A 19,804-nucleotide genomic window follows, 5' to 3' on the forward strand; every position below is an offset into this window, starting at 1 on the left:
TCAGAGATGGGATGGTGGATGATTGACAATGGGCAAGGCTTGGGCTTGCTGAGGTCAGCCTGAACCCTGAAATTTAGGCATGGTCCCAGCAATGGGGACTGAAAATTAGGCTCATGCCTGGCCCATACAAGATGTAAATGGGCCTATAGTTGGGATCGGCCAGAAGTGGCTTTTGATTTTAAGTGTGTGCTCAGCCTGCTTACTTTTTAGGCCTCAAAAGTGTTCCAAGTGAAGCCCAAAGGTCAAAATATTAAACCTCAACCCAGCCCAGCCCATGGCATGCTTGGCCTGGGAGGGCGACGGCAGGTGCCACTGTAAATATCCTAACCATCAAAGTGGGGCCATGCAAATTTACAATTAAAGAGTGGCCATTGAATGTGGACCATTCATCCCACTAGCGAGATTTCAAAATTCACGAGGTGCAGCACTACTACTGGAGTCCATCCCGATGTGGACATCTTTCTCCAACTGCATCCAAGAACGCTTACGAATTGGCAATTATCATAATAACTGAAAGTATGGAAATATTTATTGGAATTACAAGGTAGTGATTGCTGAAGTTCCTTCATCTGGACCTAAAGAACTTGCTTAGGCATGTTGGTTAGCCGAAGACCCATTTAACTTCTGGCAACTCCTTTTCTTTTCGGCTGAACATCAGGCCCGTTGTGTTCACTCGGGTTCTACATCCAGGGCCTGACAAATAGTCGATTCTCATACTTAGTTCTTGACGACCAAGAGCTTTTCTATCAAAAGCCTAGCTGGAGCATGGATGGAAGTGCATTTTTGGCATTCATAGTTGGAAAACCTGGGTTGAGTTGACTCAAAGACTCAGCCCAACTCGACTCAACATTTAATAATTACACATTTATTTAACAAAAGAATGGGGACAAGTATTTAACATAGTTAAAATAGTCTAGGTAATATAAAATACAAACTCGATGTCAATCAATTCAATCTATTGAATGGCAGACTGGTTAGATTCATCTCACCCATTGGCAAGGTCTTGGGTTTTGATTCCCTCCCTCTCATTCGTTAGCATTTGGACGTGGCTAACCAAACCAGGTGACTCAGTTTGAGCCACTTCGAGTCATGTCAAGTTGGCAGACGTCATAATCCCTCCCTCCCCGTTTACAATTTTATTAATGCTCGCATGTAAATTACTTGGTTGAGTCACCACGAGTTGCGTTGAGTTGACCCAGTGGTCAAGTCAACTCAATGAGTCATCTTAAGTCACAGTTCCGTCAGACCCAAGACTGAGTTTCCTAGCAGCTAGGCTCGAAATCTCTCCAATTCAAGTACTAGCTGGAGTTTCGAGCCAAGCCAGCAAGTTTTAGAACTATTATGGCATTTGGGATTGGACCCAAGGTCCACAATTCCGAGCAGGTCTACACCACTTCTGCATGAACTAAATACCCTGATTTCCCGAACTACAATAAGAGGGCATTGGCATGCTTTCTCTCCACTTACTGCATCAAGCAAAGTTCCCACTAGCCTTTCAGAACTAAACATGCCACTTCACATTTCATCTTCTCGAATGGGAAGCAAAGGTCTTATGAGATCACCCCATATTTACAATTGATTACATCACGATCAAACAAGAACAGGATGAGGCAGGTTTCAAATGGGGCTCTAATTTTCAATGGGGGAAAATAATGTAAAAGAAATGCCATTAGCTTGAATCATGTAAATTTCAAGGCCCAATGTACAGTGGAGATCAGATGAGAAGAGCCTCAGACTCGGCATCATTATCAGTATCGTTGTCCCAATCCAGATCGAACGAGCTCGCGGACTTCATCAACTCTGTCAGTCCTGTGAGATCCTCCAAATAAGATGGTTGGTTAATAGCTCGGACAACAAACTCCATTCCTTTTCTTCTGTAATCTGATACAACCTGAAATTTTGAGCAGCCGCAGCAATGAGAGAAAAATCACAGAAAATGAAGCTATTCCAAAAACACTTCCCCACTTAAGCTCCACTACATGGCCAGACATGCACGTGCAGATACTGCATGCTTGTGAATGCCGATGTGTGACTGTGTAAGCAAAGGAAGGCTGTCAACAGGACAGGCTTAATGTCTGGACTCAATAGGAAATGTTGATAAACATAGGTCCTGCCCGACTATTTTTCAGGCCTTATAATAAACCTGAAACTGGCACATGGGCCTCAAAATGTTGAGACTGCATGCTTATGGCACACAATGCATGCATGCTTGTGAATGGCAATGTGTGACTGTGTAAGCAAAGGAAGGCTGTCAACAGGACAGGCTTAATGTCTGGACTCAATAGGAAATGTTGATAAACATAGGTCCTGCCCGACTATTTTTCAGGCCTTAGAATAAACCTGAAACTGGCACATGGGCCTCAAAATTGAACCCAAGCCAGCCAGGAGCCTGACAGGCCACCTGAAACTGGCACATGGGCCTCAAAATGTTGATACTGCATGCTTATGGCACACAATGCATGCATGCTTGTGAATGCCGATGTGTGACTGTGTAAGCAAAGGAAGGCTGTCAACAGGACAGGTTTAATGTTTGTACTCAATAGGAAATGTTGATAAACATAGGTCCTGCCCGACTATTTTTCAGGCCTTAGAATAAATCTGAAACTGGCACATGGGCCTCAAAATTGAACCCAAGCCAGCCAGGAGCCTGACAGGCCAGCACAGTCCATTGATAGCCATACATGCAATCCACTACCAAGGGATGTTGATAGCTCTATGCAGACCTGAACTAAAGACTATGGAAACAACTAGGAGGCAGTTTCACCATTAAAATCAAAAGTGCAATGCTAACTTGACAAAAGATTCAGAAAGGACACTTACAGTGTTGGAGCAGGCCGTACAACTGTTAGAGGAGTGACCTATGAGCATGAGCTGAGAGAACTGAGAAAGGGAACCTCGGATTTGATGGGGCAGAATACCAAGGGGTTGCTCGTTGTTGCTACCAGAACTGGAATCAGAAATATCACCTGGAGCATATAGCCTGCACAAACCCAAGTTTTAGATGAGAAGCTGAAAACAGGAAACGAAAAAAGGATCACTACAAATCATTTTAGGGAATGTTTGGAGTTCCTCATTGCCCAAGTTGGGAAGGATGCAATAGTGCAGACGGTGATTAAGATAACAATGGGACCTCTTCCCATTCTTATTTTGATAATGATTTGGGGCGGAAGAAAAAGGAAAAAGAAGCCCAGTTAACGCAGGCTTTGTTTGTTGCACCACCTAAAACACAACCAGTCTGGTAGATGGCCTAAAATGAGTTCCTCTCATTCTAGTTAATCATAACTAAAATGAGATGAGCTCATTTTTGGCATCTAGCAAAGAGGCTTAAGTATGCTTCAAAAGCCTGGCCAATCACATTTGCATTACACCAAAATGCACCATTAAAACCTTCTGCGGGACTACAAAATTCAGTTTGTCAGCAAACAACAAAATGGGTTTGCTTCACATGGGTCAGGCTTTACCCATCAGGGTGATGTAGAATCCCCACCAACAATTCAACTGCAAGAGCGGAAGCAATTGGGGCGAGCCCTGGACGTGTAACCGTGCATTGCTGGTCCAATGTCCGATTGGATGTTGACTACATGCCATAGAGAACAAGATGTTAAGGATTGCTAAATTGCTAATTACTGTTTAAGTTTCACCTTGCATGCCATTTACTACTGACAGAGAGAAATCGATAACTGCTATTTTCAGGGAACCAACCATAAGTACAAAGAACTCTGAAAGATAGCGTCAGAGTTAATAGTGGTACATAATGCAACTAGAGTAATTAGATCTAGAGCTTTTGCTTACATCTATAGGCGCAACAACATCATTACAGAAGTAACAGCCCAACCGTGGCCTTCCATCAACATCTTCCGTAGATAAGTTGTCCATCTTAGCAACCAAAGTATCTTCAGCCTCATCGTTAGCACTAACCCTGCCAGAAACACTAGGACTAGAACTGATAGGACCAGCCCCATGGCGCATAACAAGGTAGCTGTCAAATCCTAAAGCTGCGGTAATAGCAATCTGCAAATAAAACAGAATCAGAGCAAATCATAATTTAAATGAGATTCTGACCACCAATGTCCACCCACAATAATCATCCTTACCATAAACAATCTTTAAAAAATGAAGGTTAGCTTTGATGATGAAACACAATGCATTTAATCATCATCCTCTATGCCTTGTCCCAACTGGTTGGGGTCGGGAAACATGATACACTTAGTGATGCTCCTTTAAAAAAGAAAAAATTAAAATTAAAATATTGAAGTGACAACCTAGATTTAGGGCCTGTTTGCATTTGAAGGATTCAAAAGGATTTCAATGGCTCTGCATCATCATACCTCATTGTAGTTTTGGTGGAGTGCCAAAACAAATGCATGTGGCGGCATGGATTCTTCATGCAAGGACAATAACAGGGATGATGCAATGGATGGAACCTTGCTGCTGGACACTGTTGGCAAGCAAAAAGAGGATTCAAATCCTTTTCAATCCTTCAAATGCAAATAGAATCTTAATGGCACCCTTGTTCATGCCTGCTACATATCTCAGCCTGTAATTTCTATTTGCAGTACTTGCAGCAAGCAATACTGCATCCCTATAATAGAGTCGGGCCGACCATCGTATCAGCGATGCCGTACGATGCATATTAACTCAACATGCATGTGGCGGCATGGATTCTTCATGCAATGACAATAACGGGGATAATGACATGGATGGAACCTTGCTGCTGGACACCGTTGGCAAGCAAAAAGAGGATTCAAATCCTTTTCAATCCTTCAAATGCAAATAGAATCTTAGTGGCACCCTTGTTCATGCCTGCTACATATATCAGCCTGTAATTTCTATTTGCAGTACTTGCAGCAAGCAATACTGCATCCCTATAATAGAGTCGGGCCGACCATCATATCAGCGATGCCATACAATGCATATTAACTCAACATTTCATCCAAATCAACAACATTTTTACAACCCTGTGTTCTATAGGCACACATAATTTATACAAAACTCACACCTTCATAAATTACCCACACGATTACATTCCAGAAATGAGAAACCAAAAAGGCATAGAAATCCACCTTATTAGCATTAGCACAAAGAAGTGATGGAAGCCATCGACTCTCTCTTGTATCCGTTAATAAGAAAGTCACGTCGTGGGAAAGAATCAAATTCTGAAGACGGGTGCAGTCATCGAGCACACTAGCTTCTTCTTGGGAGGGCACTGGATGCCCTGGCATTGGTATTGCCATTGCAATACCTTCTGCTTCCTGAAAAATATCACGCATATTGAAACAAGCAACTTCCCCATAATGGACGTAAAAATGTAGAAGATAAAGAAAATTACCACAGCTGGAAATATACGCTTTAAACTTCTAACAGCTGCAACAGATTTCAAATCACCGCCGTTGAGGCAATCATCAAATGCATAGAGAGACTGCCTTAGTGGATTAGACATAGCCACTCGGCCACTGTCAAGTAGTGTGATTTTTCGGACACCCCACGCCTGCAAACAGATGTAACTTATTTCATCTACTGACAAAGAGAGAAACAGAGATCATTCATTCTGTAGTGTTCAAACGCTCACCATAAGCATACGAGCAACCTGGCATCCAAGTGTGCCAGCTCCTAAGAGAAGACACTTAACAGAAGACAAAACACATAAGTTTAGAGAAGGCAACGTACGCCATCGCATGAGCTTCAAATTCAAATCTGCTGCAGATATGGCCAACCTGTGAACAGCATTAGTAAATGATTAAAACAGAAGAATTGGTGGGCTCCTAACAAGTGACCATAAAAACTATATACCTGGTTGGATCCATTGATTCAGCAAGGCTGATACACCTAGATGCTAACTTCCCTCTGTTCAGTTCCCATCCCACAGCCTTAGGTGTGTACTGAGGGTCTTTCCAGGCTAAACAGAATAATGTGCAAGTTTAGGAGGCGAGCAAAGCTGACATTAGAATTAAGTGAACACTTATGCATTTAGGAGGTAAAATCATTTGGAGAAGACTGTTTACCCATTTTATGGGTCTCTACCTTCGGGAATTGAAACCAAGGCTTCACCAACAAGGGACAATCCCATATCTGCCAAGCCATGTTTTTCTCGATAGCATAAAAAGCGGACCTTGTCAATCTTCCATCTTAAGCAAATCAGTGCAAGGAAGTTGCGGAGAGGCCAGCCAGGATTGCTTGGAAGGTGGCACGGATCATAAAAACCGAATAGCACCTGCCAACACCATGTACCACAACTCTTAAGTAATGGCCATAGAAGAAACTCATATTTTGATATCAGCGAACACTTAAGTATACAATCTGGAGACAAAATATGTCGTTATTTCTTATAAAATCATAGTTAAATCCACAGAAATGACTATTGCACATTCAAATAGATGTGCCTAAGCTCAAAATGTGCACTAGGATATAACTTTTGAACCATGGTAACTATTAAAAGGACAAACCTTTTGACCATTGGCTTGGCAGACTTCCCAGTCCCTCAGTGGCCTAAGAGTAGCCTGTGAATTCAAAGCTAGAGTAACCAGAAAGAATGGCACATCTGCAGTGTGTTTCAGTGATTAAGAACCAAGAAATGAAACACGGTTAACTTCTCCATGAAAATAATTTCTTAAAAGATAATGAAGCAGTAAGCAAGCAAGCAATTGCCCAACCTGCAGTTGAGCCCGTGCGCCATTCATTACATGCTGCTGCTAGTGAAATACCCTAATATAAAACAATAATCATATTAGAAATGCCACAGAAAGCACTCAGGCACATGAACTTGAAATCATAAATCCAAAAAATAATCTAGTTTTGGTACCTCTTCTAAAGTGAAGTACTGTGAAGCTGGTTGCAGATTAATTAAGGTTGCCGGAGGATCAATCACCAAAGCAGGAAATGCAAACCAATAATGGAAGCGCCACCGTTTCAGATCAGCAAATGAGATTAGAAGGAACCTCGAAATCACTGCACTCTCCTCCTCTGCTTTTCCAGAACAAATGTCCTCCCAAATCTATTTCCAAATAATCATTATTAAGTATGTGAGATTAACGACTATTTAGATGTTTTTCATTACATTCATAATTGAAAAGGCATCAATCTTGGAGAGAACTATAGGATCCTCAACCTGAGGCTTTGCACACTGTAATTTGGTTTTCAGCTTTGACAATTGGGGGCCATGGTTCAATAATCAAGACCATTAATCAATTGAATCCTATGGAGGATGTACCATACCCCCAAAAAATATCCCACATTGGAAGATCCTAGACACCATTCACGGGCCTTTCATTTGAATGTGGACCATTGTTGTATTCTCTTCCTACCATATATTTATAGGCCAGAAATCAAAAGGTAATGATTGTTCCACTGAGGAAATTTTTGGACAAGGTCCATCCATAGTTGATGAAGCAATAGACAATGGCCTCAATGACTGAACCATGGACCAAACTTGTCAGATCTGAAAACCTGAGCATATTGTGAAAAAGCCTCAAGTCAAGAATCCTGTAACTCCTCTCTTGAGAAATAGTTTGACAAATGAGGGAAATCTTTCCCTATAGCCAAATACATTAATACCACTGAAAAAACACACAAGAATTGCAAAAGCAAGTGAAAAATAAAAGCTTCTCTTGAATGAATACCTTCTTTGCTTCCATCTTTAGCAAGCTCTGTTTATCAAGGGCATGGAAACTCTCTAGTGTATTTGTGTTGTAAAGTGTACCTGGAACAGGGCATCTGTTCCTATTACCACGACTCATTTCTTGGGTTGATGATTGTTCAACAGCGTCAGGTAGGAATGATTCAGCAAGAAGCTGCAAATGATTAGAAACTTGTGCGTGCGAACAAGGTGCATAGAAGCCTGCCCATGGGATCCATTTACATGTAAGAATATTGGCCACGGATTGTCAAGCATGAATGCATGATAAAAGTGCCAAAGACTATGAATATGAAAGAAGCAAGTGTATCTCTGCATGAAGTAGATAAAGCCCTATCAAGATAGGTTGATATCCTAGCCTACCAATAAAATAGAACCAGCAGATAGATACTCTCAAGGTATTCAAAATCGGTTACGTAATGGTAACGGTCATAACCGTTACGCGTTACGGAGTCAAAACGGCCGTTACAGGAAAAACAGGCTGTAATGGTCCTGTAACAGTTTTTTCAAAAAATAAAAAAGGGCCGTAAAGGCCAATACCCGTATTATAATGGTAACAGTGGTGGCCATTATGGCCACCGTTACCGTTTTGGAACACGTTGGATACTCTGGGTAGTTTCATGAAGTTTTACGGAGACTTCCGGTATCGTTTATAAGTTCTATTTGATCCCATGTCAAGAGCAGTGGCATGACTGAAATAAAAGTAAAATTAAAAGTTGAACTAGAACAAAACTACTGCCACAAACATAAGTATGGCTCACAAAATCGATATCAGCAAGCATGAGACCTAAACTCTCAAACCCAGATCGGATTCTTCAACACAAGAACAGAAGTCATGCCAAATCCATATCCTAGTATTGAAGTATAGAAGTTGTGCTCATATTTCTAAAAGAAATATATATATATATATATATATATATATATATATATATATATATATATATATATATATATATATATATATATATATATATATATATATATATAGTTGTGCTCATGAGTAGGCAGCATATGAGCACCAGACCATTGAGGAACTCTATCAATTTCATGAGTTTTGCCGCATACAGATTGCTGCATTTCTTTGGAGTTCAACAAATTTCCAGCAAAAGAAAGCTCAGCTGGACAAACCTAATGCCTCCATCACAGAGTTTTAGGGCCTGTTTGGACAGTGGTATTAAGTTGCATTAAATGGGATTGCATTACTAATCCCACTTTGAAATTCGGAATGGCATTTTTGGAAGGAGTGTGAGATGGGATTAAAATTAACTTTGTAGGCTTTGGAAAATGAGACTCGTGTTGGAGAGTGTGAGATGGGATTACTAATTCCACTGATGATGGATTTTTGCTTCATCCAGGTTCAATCCAAATGCAATTTGAAAGTAAATCGTGGGATTTACTTTTTAATGCATACATTCTAAACATAGTATTAGAAAACATGGGATACACCCAATCTAGAGACAATAGCTTACACATGCATTTATTATAACTTTTACAATTCCATCCATCTTAATACCACCTAATGCAACTGGCCAAACAGGCCTAGGATCAAGTCCCAGCTTGACGACCAAAGCATAGAAAAGAAAATGAAATTGATTTGTATTCTACCAATCTAACAACACCAGTTATTGTCTATCATATGGCAGCTAAGCGAGATTTCACACATTTTTGAAGACCCAATTACTGATAATCTCTATTGTCTGAAAATGCTAGCCCCCATGGTCATACAACTATTAAGTGCACTATAACTACGATTAGTACTGTTCATTGATCTTTACTATTTAATTCTAAAATGTAATCAATTCCCACCTCCATCCATGCCAAACCTGCATTTGGATACACGAGTGGATTGTTGAATTGCAATACTAGGTTTATTCGAGAGAGAAGACGAAAATTAGTGATGTTTTCCAGGGTCCACGATGAGGAAACCCTCAAATTGCAATGCCTTTCTTTCAAGCCCAACTTCAAAGCAGCGAATTCGCCCAGACCCTCAAGGCTAATGCTGAGTCGCAATTAGGTCATTTCCACCTAATCAGAAGAATATTGCAACTCAATTCAACAGTGCACCTAAATGCAACTCGATTCAACAGTGCACCTAACTGATCCGAATGCAGTTTGGGGGATCCATTCATCAGTCTCTGCTAAAGAATCCCTAATAATCAACAGCAAATATTCACCCCTCTATTTTAATGTTCATGGAGGAAAAATGCAGTGTACAGAATTCGCAGAGATGAACGGTTCTGTGGATGGAGGGCTAAAATCAATGAAATTTAGAGGTAAGGGGAGGGATGCTGACAGGCTGAACAGGCCATTTGAGCCACTGGGCCTAGCCCATTGAGGGTGCCTGTAAATAAGTCTGATATTCACGCCTGTTAATAACCTTGCCTTCCTGAGGACAGGCCCAGGCCCAGTTGCAGCTATGCCTGTGACCTATATCAACCGATATTTTCAAAATCTCGCAATATTTTCACGAAATAGTGATCAAACGATATCAATATCCGGCAAATTTCATAAAAATTTCAAAATCTCCGCAGTTCTAAATTTTCGCGGTTTTTCACGAAATTATCGTGATTTTAAGGCGACAATTTTCGATAATCTAGAAGAATTCATTTTACACTAATGTACTTAAATTCTAAAACAATTTATTACTTTATAATAAATATTTTTCGGCATTTTATTTTCAGAGAATTTTCTGACAATCTCTGAAAATCTCCCGAGAAATTGCCGAGAACGAGATTTGTCGCTATGTTCATGGCCCAGGCACAGGCCTGGGCCTGGGACGGGCCCAAGCCCACACAATTGATTCCAGGGTTTCTGAAGCACCACCAGACACAAGATTCCCTTCCCTGGGGAAGGTCGATGGATAAATCTGATAGAGAAGAATTCAAGATTTCGGAAGGAGAAGAACATGCCTGTGATGTTGATGGGAGATTCGTCGAGCCTTAGCTTGTCGAGCTTGAGAGACGATAACCTCCTCCAGAAACCCTCGTCTACGGCGCTCTGGAAGGGAGCGAACTGAAGAACGCGTCCGCTCGATGAGGTCTCTGAAGGTAACGGAGATGAAGAAGAAGTCCTGCTGGTTCTGCTTCTTTCCACTTCCTGCGATATTTCTGCACTTTCCGCCATTGCTAGGGTTTCTTGTCTCTTCTCGATCTGCTGAAATTCCTTATTATGTTTCCAAGGCAAAAACTAGAGGAGGAAGAAAGCTTTACAGAATCCGGATATTCGTTCTGCCTCTGTCCCTACTCAAGTTCCAGCGCGTGTCACCGCGACTACACACGCTGAGGTATTTAATTAAGTAGTTATTGCGACCGGAAGCTAGGTAGGGTCCACCGTTATGTTTTTTAGAAATCCGCCCCGTCCATCCGTTTCTCCAGATCATGTTATGACGGAGGCCAAAATAGACCGCACGACAGGGAACGGTGGATTGAACTTCTACCATTATAACATTCCTGGAGCCATAGAAGTTTTCCATCAGGCGCTTATTATTGTGCTTCCAGTTCATCGCAGCATGAATGACCTCACTAACGGTGGAGGTTTCAACGATGGTTTTTTTATCAACTTTTTTTTTTTGGCTCAGTTTAGTCTCGGATCTTCCTCATTATTATTATTATTATTATTATTATTATTATTATGATCTCCAAAAACAGATGGACCTCATAAACAACATGACAAGCATACCTAGCTTGAGTAAGTGTTTGGTTCCTTGTATTAGATGGGATTAGGTCATATGGGGTTAAAAAAATATAATCATTATATGTGACATTATATGTGACGGGGATTGTAATCTATTATCATGAGATACCATGGGACAAATGTAATTCCATAGTAGGTTTGTGTCACGGTGATATCACGTGGTTAGTTTGTTGACCATTGAATGGTTATACCGATGCATTTAGAACCATCGAAAATAACATGTACATATTATATATGTAAGGTCCATCTGAACATATAAGTATTATATTTGTACTATCCATCCGATTTGCAACCTCATTTTATGGCATAAGCCCAAAAATGAGGTAAATCCAAAGTTCATGTGTACCACAACGTAGAGTAGTGCGGACAATGATGTCCATGGTTGAAATCTTCCCAAGGTCCACCATGATGTTTATTAGTCATCCAACCTGTTTATGAGGTCAAACAAACTTGAATGAAGGGAAAACACAAATATTACCTTGAACCAAAACTTCATTAGCCCTCAAGAAGTTTTCAATGGTAGGTGTTCAATCCCCACTGCTTTACATTATATGGTAAGGTCCGCTCATGCTTGGAATTTGCCTAATTTTTGGGCCCATACTATAAAATGATATTGAAAAATAAGTGGACAATGTGAATATAGCCCATACATCATGGTAGGACCTACACAATCGTAGACATGAACAAACATTTTCAAAAAATTTCAAATGACAGAGGCGGAAAGCAATGCTACAATGCTCATAATCTAAGAAGACCAAATGCAATTTCATTTAACTTAATTCCAGCATTTTCCATTCCCCTAAACGCAAGATAGAATTTGCACGTATCAAATGCACTTCCATCCTATCTAACCCCATCTAATACGGTAAGCCAAACACCCCCTCAAGGAAGGAAGTTTTTGCCAAAAACACTGGCATGCAATTGTATCCATCTAATGATCGGAACCATCTCCAACTGTACGATGCCCACCTCGATGAATATAAATCTCTGCTGTCCATTCATATTTTCAACCCATTTTAGGACATGATCCCAAAACATAAAAAGATGCAAACTTTATGTGAAAGCACTACGATAAAATATGGTGATTGACCGTTAAAAATTTATCATGGGCCACAAAAGTTTTGCTTCAAGCTGATACATGTCTTTTTCCTTCATCCCAGTCTTCGACGTTCCAATACGTTGGATGGCATAATACACAGCACGGTGGGCCCTAGGTAGTTTTTAATAGCATCTTTCAATCACCATTATTTTCTGTGATGTGGTCCACCTGAGAGATTTGGATCTATTTAAATTTTGGGATTACATCCTAAAACGCTACGTAAAAATGGATAAATAGCATGGATACACAGCACATTCAATGGGATGGTAACACCCACTAACATGTTACCTATGTAACACCCAGTCCACTCGCGGATTGCTGAGTGAAGTGTTGGCATCACCAAGTTCTGTGAGCCCCACCATGATATATATGTTATATCCATATCATCCATCCATTTTTAAAAATATCATTTTAGGGTATGAGCTAAAAATATGAGGTAGATCAAAAGTATAAGTAGACCACACAATGGAAAGCAGTAGGATTGAATGCCTACCATTGAAAATTCCTTGAGGCCACGGAAGTCTTGGATCCCTTCGTCTAGGCATGTGATCTCATGAATAGGTTGGATGACAAATAAACATCATGACATGCCCTAAGAAGATTGCCCATTGAACTTTGGATCTATCTTATTTTTGAGCACATGCCTTAAAATAATCTCCAAAAATTGATGGATGGTGTACTCATATATAACACATGCATCCTAGTGGAGCTGGCAGAACTAGGTGAATTCCATACACCATGCAATCTATGGTGTGTGGCATGCCACCCCGAGAGTGATCGGATGTGGTGGGATTTAATTGAACCACATGCCACCTAATGAGGGAAGCAAATAGGGTAGTGAATGGTCCACTAAGTAGGTGGTAGAAAAGGGGTAGTGCCATCCATTGTGCCGCTCATTTTAAGGCATGAGCCCGAAAGTAAATGAGGTAGATCTAAGACTCAAATGCACCGCACCTAAGGAATAATTAGAAATTGAACTGCTACCACTGATGACTTCTTAGAGACCCACCGCAATGTGTACTTGCCATCCACCCTTTTCATAAAGTTACATGAACCAAGATGAAGTGAAAACAAAAATATCAACTTAATCTAAAAATGGTGCGGTGCCAATAAATTTTCAACATAGGTGTTCAATCTATGGTGTTTCCTATGGTGTGGTCCACTTGAACTTTAGACCCAGGGGCGACTCAAAGGGGTAGGCAGTTGAGGCAATTGCTGAAGCCCCCTAATTATGAAAGCCCTATATTATAGCAAAATTAAAATTAAGAAGAAAAAAAGAAGTCTAAAATTTTTGAAATAAAACTTATTAAAATTCCTACAAAATAGGAATATCTAAAAATTAGTTTACAAATTTGAAATTGAAAATAAAAAACAAATCTTAGAAACTAGCACTATCAATAATAATAATACAACTCTATTGTCTCTTTTCAAAATAATAACATCATTCTCAATAAATTCTTCTCCTAAAACCTAAGACCACAACTGCCTACTTTATTGCTAATTAAGTTCTCAAAAAATTAAATTCTAAGCCTTATTTTTTTGGCTTGCCTAAAGCCCCCAAAAATGTAGAGCCGCCCTTGTTTAGACCTGCATCACTTTTATGCTCATACTCTAAAATGAGCTCGTAAAATGGACAACAACCTAGCATGATGAGCTCGTAAAATGGACAGCAACCTAGCATGGATAAAACACATCTATCATGATGGGCCCATAGAGCTCTTTGTGCACATCTTAGGTAGTGGGGTCCCTATCCGTTTGAGTGGGATTGTGTGGTGAGCCAAACACCACCAATATATTTGATGATTGGACTGTATGGGGCCCATAACGATGTATGTGTTTTATTAATGTCGGTCATCCCTTTTTAAACCTCATTTTAGGGCATGAGCCCAAAATTGAAGCATGTCCAAAGCTCGTGCGAAACACACGGGGATAATGATGTTCGCCGTTGAAACTTTTCTAAAGACCATTGAGATGCTTATTTTTCATTAAACTTGTTCCTAAGGTCACACAGTCCTGGATGAATGGAAAACAAAAACATCAGCTTGACCCAAAACTCCTGTGTACTCCGGAAAGCTTTCAAAGGTAGGCATTCAATCCTTGCTTTCATGTGTAATGGTCCAGTCAAACTTTGGATGCACTTCTATTTTAGGCCCATGCCTTAAAATGAGCTGGAAAAATAGATGGACAGCATGGATAGATCACATACATCACAGCGGGCCCTATAAAATCCCGTCACCAGGGATAAAGATGGTGTTGGAATCACCACCCAACTTCCCTTTCAGATAGGCCCAGGCAAAGCATGTTCAATTAAGAAGAAGATTGTACGTTTACATCTCCTTTTTGTTGGGACATGAGGGGAGCAACACGTTGGGGGATTTGATTGGGATGTGCTGCTGTCAGGGTTGGGCAGGGCGGAACAGGCGCTCCACCTAATAATACAGAACATGCTTTGCACGGTTTCATCTTTGACAGGGTAGCCTAATTAAATCCCACCACATTCCAACGTCACCCTAGCTGCATGGTCTAAAGAGGTGATGAGATGATTGGGCCGTATGCCTCTCTTAAGATAGGCCTTGAGCTAAAAAAAAAAAAAATTCAAACATGCCGTTGTGGGCTCCATATCTGACAAACCAAACCAATCACGTCTCTGCATGCTGTCAATGACCAATAGCCACTGAACGGTGCTATATGGCCCCACCATGATGTATGTGTTTTATCTACATTGCACATCCATTTTCTTTTCTAGATTATTTTAAGGCATGAGACCAAAATGAGGCAGATCTAAATTGCACGTGGACCACACTACTGGAAACAGTGGTGATTGAACGCCCACCATTAAAAACTTATTTGGTAACATAAAAGTTATTTTTGTATGAAGTTGATATTTGTTTTTTCCCTTAATCCAAGTCTCTATGACCTAATCAACATGTTGGATAACAAAAAAGCATTACAGTGGGCCTATGAAGTTTTTAGTGGTGGGCATTGAATCACACTTGAGACTTGGATCCGACTCATTTTTAAGCCAATGTCCTTAAATAATCTAGAAAAATATATGGACCACCTAGATAAAACACATATATCATGCAATCCGCATCCAAATATGCAGTCTACTAGGCCCACAATGACATGTGGCCCAATCAAAACCTATCATGTCCGGTCATCACAGGGGTTGTTAACGTCAAGTCACCATGCAAACCGCATCTGCTACTCACACGAAGGTTCCTTCGTTGAATATCATGCACATCTGGAAGCACCTTTTACCATGCATTGGGCCTACTTTGCTCCCTTAATATTAATATTAAGGGCCTGTTTGGATTCCACCAAATCAATCACTTTTTATTAGCCATCAAGTGGATGGTTAAAAGTAAAATAGTGCCCATTTTAAATTCCAAATCATATTAATAATATTTTCTTAGAGCAATATTTGGATTATACTCCATAGACAAGCCAGCGGTTTTTGGTTTGGATATATGCTCATTTCTTGAACAATTTGATTTGCCATAAAATGATAAAGATATAACATAAAATGGTAATTTCCAAGACAATAAATAAAAGTAAAATATAAGTGAGTAGTTGAGGCACCTGCAAACGTTGTCCTTGATGGGATACCAAAGAGGCAGCCCTGGATACATGGCAGCTCTACGCATGCCGTCCATCTGTATTCAGAACTCATTTCGGATCATGATCTGAAAATGCAGTTCCAAATCTCAGATGAACCATGGTACAAGGACCAGTAGTAATTGACAATTAAAAACTTTTTGTGGGCCATAAAAGCTTTGGATTAAGATGATATATGTGTGGTCTGTTCATGTAAGTCTTTGTAAGTCTTTGTAATCTTATCAAGAAGGTGGATGGCAAATAAATATTTCAGTGGACTCCATGAAGTTTTTAATGGGTTAAGACTGTTTCATGCGGCGTGGTCCACCTAAGATTTGGGCATGCTTCATTATTGGAATCATGCCTTCAAACGAGCTTTGAAAATGGTTGAACGGTGTGGATATATTCAAGGCACGTACGTTACTGTGCGCCCCATGGTCAGGGGTCTCACCCCTCTACGTTAGAACCGGGGTCTCACCTAATCCGCTCCCATGAGGATCCACCAAAGGTGGGTGGGACTGCTGACTGTGGGGCCCACTGTGATGTATGTGACTACATCCACGCTGTCCATCCATATTGAAAGCTCATTGGGTTGGGGCCACTGTGATGTACGTGACTACATCCACAGTCCAACCATATTGAAAGTCCATTTTAGGTTGTGATCCGAAAAATGAAGCAATTCCAAATCCCAAATAGATCATAGTATAGGAAACATGGGTGATTGACCATTAAAAAACTTGTTATGGCCACAAAAGCTTTGGATCAAAATGATCTTTGTGTGGACTTTCATCTATGTGTTTGTGACCTTACTATCAACTGGTTCGATAGCAAATAAATATTTAAGTGGAATCCATGAAGTTTTAACAATGGGAATTCAATCACAACTGCTTCCTGTGGTGTAGCCCATATAAGATTTGAGTCAACTAAAATGAGCTCTTAAAATGATTGGATGGTGTGGATTTAAGACGCGAACATCATTGTGAGGCCCACAGTGAGGAATTCCACCCACCTCAATGGATTAATCCGCTCCCGAAAGTAGTAAGAGCAGACTAATAAGGAATTCCACCCACCTCAATGGATTAATCCGCTCCCGAAAGTAGTAAGAGCAGACTAATAGTAGGGGCAGAACGGCACAACAGCATTTGTGGAGACAACGTTTTAGTAAGGACCTAATTATATCGTAGCATTTGTGCAGACAACCTTAATTAGTTGGGATGATGCTTTGACGGCTATGATGAGACGGCGTTAGTGACTCAAAAATTGTGTGTTATGCAGTAAGTCACGCTAAACTGTCCAAAACATATGATACCATCCTCCAATTAGTGGCGATTGTTTTTATTGAATATGGACCATTGATTATTTTTCATCAGCAAAATATTCACTGATTAGGAAATCAAATGGGCGTTTTTTTTTTTTGGGACCAAATCTTAATCGAGCCCTATGATTTAGATGGTCTGATTTAAGCTACTTGTATGCCATTTTTGCAATTGCTTTGTACCTGCGTATCAGCCCATGTCAGAGTATCCAAGTTTCTCTTTGTGGAAATTAAATGTTTGCTAATGGGCTAATGGCTATACCATCCCTCACTATACGATATGTTGGGACCGTGGGACCGTTGCCCTTTTCATGGTTTGGTGATCCAGACCGTTGATCTGACGAGACACACAGCTGATCGAGACAGGTTTTGGGGATCCCCCATCCACAGTGGGGCCCAGCTAATCTATTGCGTTGGACCTGTTTACCTTGCGCCCCACTTGTAAAAACTAGGGTGTTAGAGGACACAGCCATCGAGTGCGCCTCACACGTAGGATTTCGATCGTCAATGAACTGTTCGGATCATCTGCGCCTGCGGTAAGCTTCAGATGTACAGTATGGTGGGCACAGCACGCTAGCCACTTTGAAAAAGCACACACTTACTAATGGTTGGCCGCAAATTTATAGTTTGCCACATAAAATTAACGGTCTGGATCACCAGAGGTGGATCGGGCATGTTCTTCCCATTTTGTTACATACATGCTCTCTCGGACTACAAAAACAGAAGAGATTGATAGGTCATTTCAAAGAGCTGTGTGCCCCTTCTTGAGTTGTGTGCCCCTTGTTTGATCAGGACCTTACAAGTGCTGGGGCCAGCAATCTTTCCATCATTACTGCTGCTCAGATGGTCATTACCTCCTAGAAGTGCTACCTCCACTCTCACAAGGGCTACGTACCAAATAACTGAACTATAGACCATCTCACGGTATAAGGGTGTCTTGAGTTCTAACAAGTGGGACCCGTGCTACATCAATCCAGACCACTGGTCTGGTGTCTACCACCATTGGTGGACCACCTTCCAAAAAATATCTTCAAAAGTACAAGCGTAGCCTTTAGATTCGTCGCCTAAAAATAGACGGTTAACAAGTGAAACACGAAATGTCTACATTCAATAGAAGAAGTCCCAAGGTTGGTAGCTAGGATCTTCAAATGTGCTAGATATCTGTTTCATGGTCCATCCGTTATGGGACTCAAAACACAAATGGTCTAGATTACCCGAACATGGCCCCCACTTGACAGAAATGAAAAGACGTAAGTACCCTATGCATATGAATTTCCACAAGAAACGCCTTCCAGAGTCATTGCTTTTAAAATTGGAAATTATAAATTATGGAATTAAAATAAAGAGAGCGGAATACTTTGATGCTCACGCCGAATGTGACGATGATACGCAGGCGCTTAAAGTTTACTTACGAATTACATACTTGACATATAAATAATTGAAAATAAACCGTCCAAACTATAGATACCAGTATAGATGTGTCATGAACCAAAAGTTAGTTTTAATTGGTTATCTAATTAGTAGGCGTCTGTGCATTTATTGGACGGTTAAAAATGAAAAATATCCAATGGTCTTATTCCGAAAAACAAGTGTCCACGAATAAGAGGTTAGGATTTTCCAAATAATCTGATTTTCAGATTATAACTTAGATGCCGTGGTCTCTACAATTTAGTCGGTTTAATTTAAGTTGGGTGCCAGAGTATCAAGCGTCACACGCTGCCAGAATATCATATCACTACTCGTAGAAAAATGAGTATCTATTTTTAACAATTTGTTTTATCCACCGCATGCCTTCTGACATCGTGCACTGCCTAGAAATAGACATGCGGATGGTCTACCCATCCATCTGTAATATCAATTTGATGGAGCCCACCTCGATTACCTATGGTCAAGGCAGAAGCGGATGGCCTGTGACCCCAGGCTTAGGGATATCTCGGTGCCTGGGTTGTGTGGGCTCCATAGAGATGTCCGTGAAAATCCACTGCGTCCATATGTTTTGAAAGGCCACAGTAGGGAAGGATCTAAAAATCAAGCAGATCCAAAACTCAGGTGGGCCACACCGACAAAACAGTGGGGACAGCAATGTGGACAACACCATCTAAGTGGACAATCAAGCTGAGTATCAATTTTTTTTTTCTAAACAACAACTAGCCAACATTGCACGCTCAACCAACAAACATGCCATGTGGACAAAAAATGGGGTATAAAATGAGTAAAGATGAGGAATGTACGGAAGCTACGGTGGGCCATGTTTTGCTCGAGTCCCTTGAATTAGTAGTTAGAGCATGGGACCCATGTGACTGGTCTCAGCCATCTTACAAGTGTAACGTGCACCCAATTACAATCTGTACTTTAATGTTGGGAAGCAATCTGGATGGAGCATAGCCCCAAGATCAATTGATTAGGTCATCCTGACCATTGATTGTGGGCTTCTAGTTTGTTGAACTCATTCTTAATAGTCCATCAGATG

The 19,804-nt window shown here is 40.7% G+C and overlaps 1 protein-coding gene across 2 annotated transcripts; it reads right to left on the reverse strand.

The window, feature by feature from the left end:
- Positions 1–1,493: 1,493 nt before the first annotated feature.
- Positions 1,494–10,898, reverse strand: LOC131245364 (ubiquitin-like modifier-activating enzyme atg7). 2 transcript variants are annotated; one of them, XM_058244773.1, is made up of 14 exons: positions 10,540–10,894; positions 7,617–7,834; positions 6,800–6,991; positions 6,651–6,702; positions 6,444–6,538; positions 6,022–6,211; positions 5,791–5,896; positions 5,570–5,714; positions 5,330–5,488; positions 5,064–5,252; positions 3,793–4,011; positions 3,462–3,577; positions 2,821–2,980; positions 1,494–1,891 (listed from the first exon to the last, which is right to left on the reverse strand). In XM_058244773.1, exons 1-14 carry the CDS (start codon positions 10,751–10,753, stop codon positions 1,715–1,717), a joined length of 2,232 nt encoding a protein of 743 aa, XP_058100756.1. In that variant the 5' UTR covers positions 10,754–10,894; the 3' UTR covers positions 1,494–1,714. The 2 variants fall into 2 exon arrangements, with proteins under 2 accessions (XP_058100756.1, XP_058100757.1); XM_058244774.1 differs by lacking the exons at positions 1,494–1,891; positions 3,462–3,577 and having other exon boundaries at positions 2,827–2,980; positions 10,540–10,898.
- Between the last annotated feature and the right edge of the window lie 8,906 nt (positions 10,899–19,804).

Source organism: Magnolia sinica, chromosome 5 (genome assembly GCF_029962835.1).
Source record: "Magnolia sinica isolate HGM2019 chromosome 5, MsV1, whole genome shotgun sequence".
Classification (NCBI taxonomy): Eukaryota; Viridiplantae; Streptophyta; class Magnoliopsida; order Magnoliales; family Magnoliaceae; genus Magnolia; species Magnolia sinica.

Coding starts and splice junctions, on each gene's coding strand:
- LOC131245364 (XM_058244773.1), bottom strand. CDS start 10,753: ATGGCGGAAAGTGCAGAAATATCGCAGGAAGTGGAAAGAAGCAGAACC. Junction 5,253..5,329: donor AGCGTATATTTCCAGCTGTG/GTAATTTTCTTT, acceptor GATATTTTTCAG/GAAGCAGAAGGTATTGCAAT. Junction 3,578..3,792: donor ATGTTGTTGCGCCTATAGAT/GTAAGCAAAAGC, acceptor TATGGCATGTAG/TCAACATCCAATCGGACATT.